Below are 1,790 nucleotides of genomic sequence, written 5' to 3'. Positions count from 1 at the left end.
TTTTCATATAACAAATACCCTCCCTGGTTTCCTTACACCACGAATACATGAACAGGTAAAGTAAATTAGCAAAATACACTACGTTAGTCTGCTGCCATGCCTACAAAGTACTGCATGACGTACAGCATTGCTATTGGCAGTGTAGCAATTAACAAGTATTTGATATACTTGAAGGAAGTCATTCAAGTAAACTGCATGGATTCTTTCTATTGTGTAGATGCTAGATAGCGATAACATCTACAACAGCTACTACTACAATGGTCAACGTAAAGTAAAAGAAACTACTAGAACCTACATGTGTCATCGCTTGAATTCCTTGTATGAAGCATGTATAACACTAAAACCGACCTACATATGAAATCAACATTACTTGGTAACCCTAAGGCATTGAGTCTGACTTCATAGGAAAGGGTTTCCCTTTATATAGAGCAACAATCTTACTATGATGATGATAGTCTTACTTCCCGTCCTGTTTTCTAGGAAACCGAAGCTGGGCGTCACTGTCAATATCTCCCTTGTGATATTGAGCTGGGTATCGTATGGTGCCCTGAGCCTGCTAAATCCTATGTAAGCCTGTCTCCTGACGTTTTACCATATCTAAACATAGTTCATATATCTGCCTATACTACGTAGACCAATTCATTTACAACTCCTTGCAAAAACGAGACAATGCTATATTGACATAATGATCTGAAGTATTAGCTTTTATGATATTAACTAGATTGTTTATATTGTTACATTAGATTAGATTAGATTAGTTGTTAGATATTTGCAATAGTATGTAGTTCAACTCCCATGTTACAATTGAAAAATAATAAAGTTCTATTCTATGAAGGATTCTATGTAATGCGACTGTACTATCTGAAATGTGAGAGGCATAAACCAAAGCACTGCATCAGAAAGAGACATCTAGCGTCAATTAGCGTCAATTATTTTTTACGACAACTTTGCAACAACCTTACCTATTCTATTTAACCATTTGGCTAACGGTCGGTAACGTTACCATATTGGTTCATGACGTTTGTCTTATTTTTCCTGCTATGTTCAGCGCGGGACAAGCGGGAATCGGCAATTCTTATTTCTGGACACCCTGTAGGATGGGTCCGTACATCATGGGTATGCTGCTGGCGTACCTGCTCTTCAGGACCAACAGCAAAGTGCCCAACACCAGAGCTACTAAGGTAAACAAGATCATCTTGTTTCTAGATCCTATAGTTATACTCATCCCCGTTATAAGTTAGAGCCTGTGCCATGGATAAATGTACTACTAAACATGGTGATTTCCAACTGAGGTTTGTTCTGTGTCAATGTCAATATTGTTATGGATCTAACCTGGAAGCTAAACAAAAGAGACAATCTAATCCGTGCAAGACTCAATAGACCGATAGTGGTGACTATATATATCCGCCGTTATATCATTCCTTCATTTTGTTGTAGGTTTGGATGTTACTAGGATGGGCTGTTGGCATAACCTTGGGGCTTGTGGCAACCATGACACCTACCGTGCTGAGGGTTGTGAGCACAGACATCAATATCAGGGCAAACATCGGTTGGGAGTCCGTAGAGAGGAGCATATTCTCCGCTGGAGTTTGCTGGGTTATCTACGCCTGTTGTGTTGGATACGGTGGTAAATATCTGTATTAATAGTAGACATATTATATAATTATAAGAGTGAAAAACAAACATTCTAGGTCGACGTGAGTAACCTCCATAATCATCATTGCTGTTGATGTTTGATTTCTAGGAGGCTTGTGTTGTTCATATGATTAAGAAAATCAGAAAAGCACAAT

The 1,790-nt window shown here is 38.6% G+C and overlaps 1 protein-coding gene across 1 annotated transcript; it reads left to right on the top strand.

The window, feature by feature from the left end:
* Positions 1 to 68: 68 nt before the first annotated feature.
* LOC118410146 (O-acyltransferase like protein-like) lies at positions 69 to 1,745 on the top strand. The gene is made up of 3 exons (XM_035811674.1): positions 69 to 567; positions 1,049 to 1,181; positions 1,438 to 1,745. The coding sequence occupies exons 1-3, from the start codon at positions 443 to 445 to the stop codon at positions 1,642 to 1,644; spliced, it is 465 nt and encodes a 154-aa protein (XP_035667567.1). The 5' UTR covers positions 69 to 442; the 3' UTR covers positions 1,645 to 1,745.
* Positions 1,746 to 1,790: the final 45 nt, after the last annotated feature.

The sequence above is a fragment of the Branchiostoma floridae genome, chromosome 2, assembly GCF_000003815.2.
Source record: "Branchiostoma floridae strain S238N-H82 chromosome 2, Bfl_VNyyK, whole genome shotgun sequence".
Classification (NCBI taxonomy): Eukaryota; Metazoa; Chordata; class Leptocardii; order Amphioxiformes; family Branchiostomatidae; genus Branchiostoma; species Branchiostoma floridae.
The sequence above is the reverse complement of the archived record's forward strand: the minus strand, read 5'-3'. Positions and strand labels throughout refer to the sequence as shown.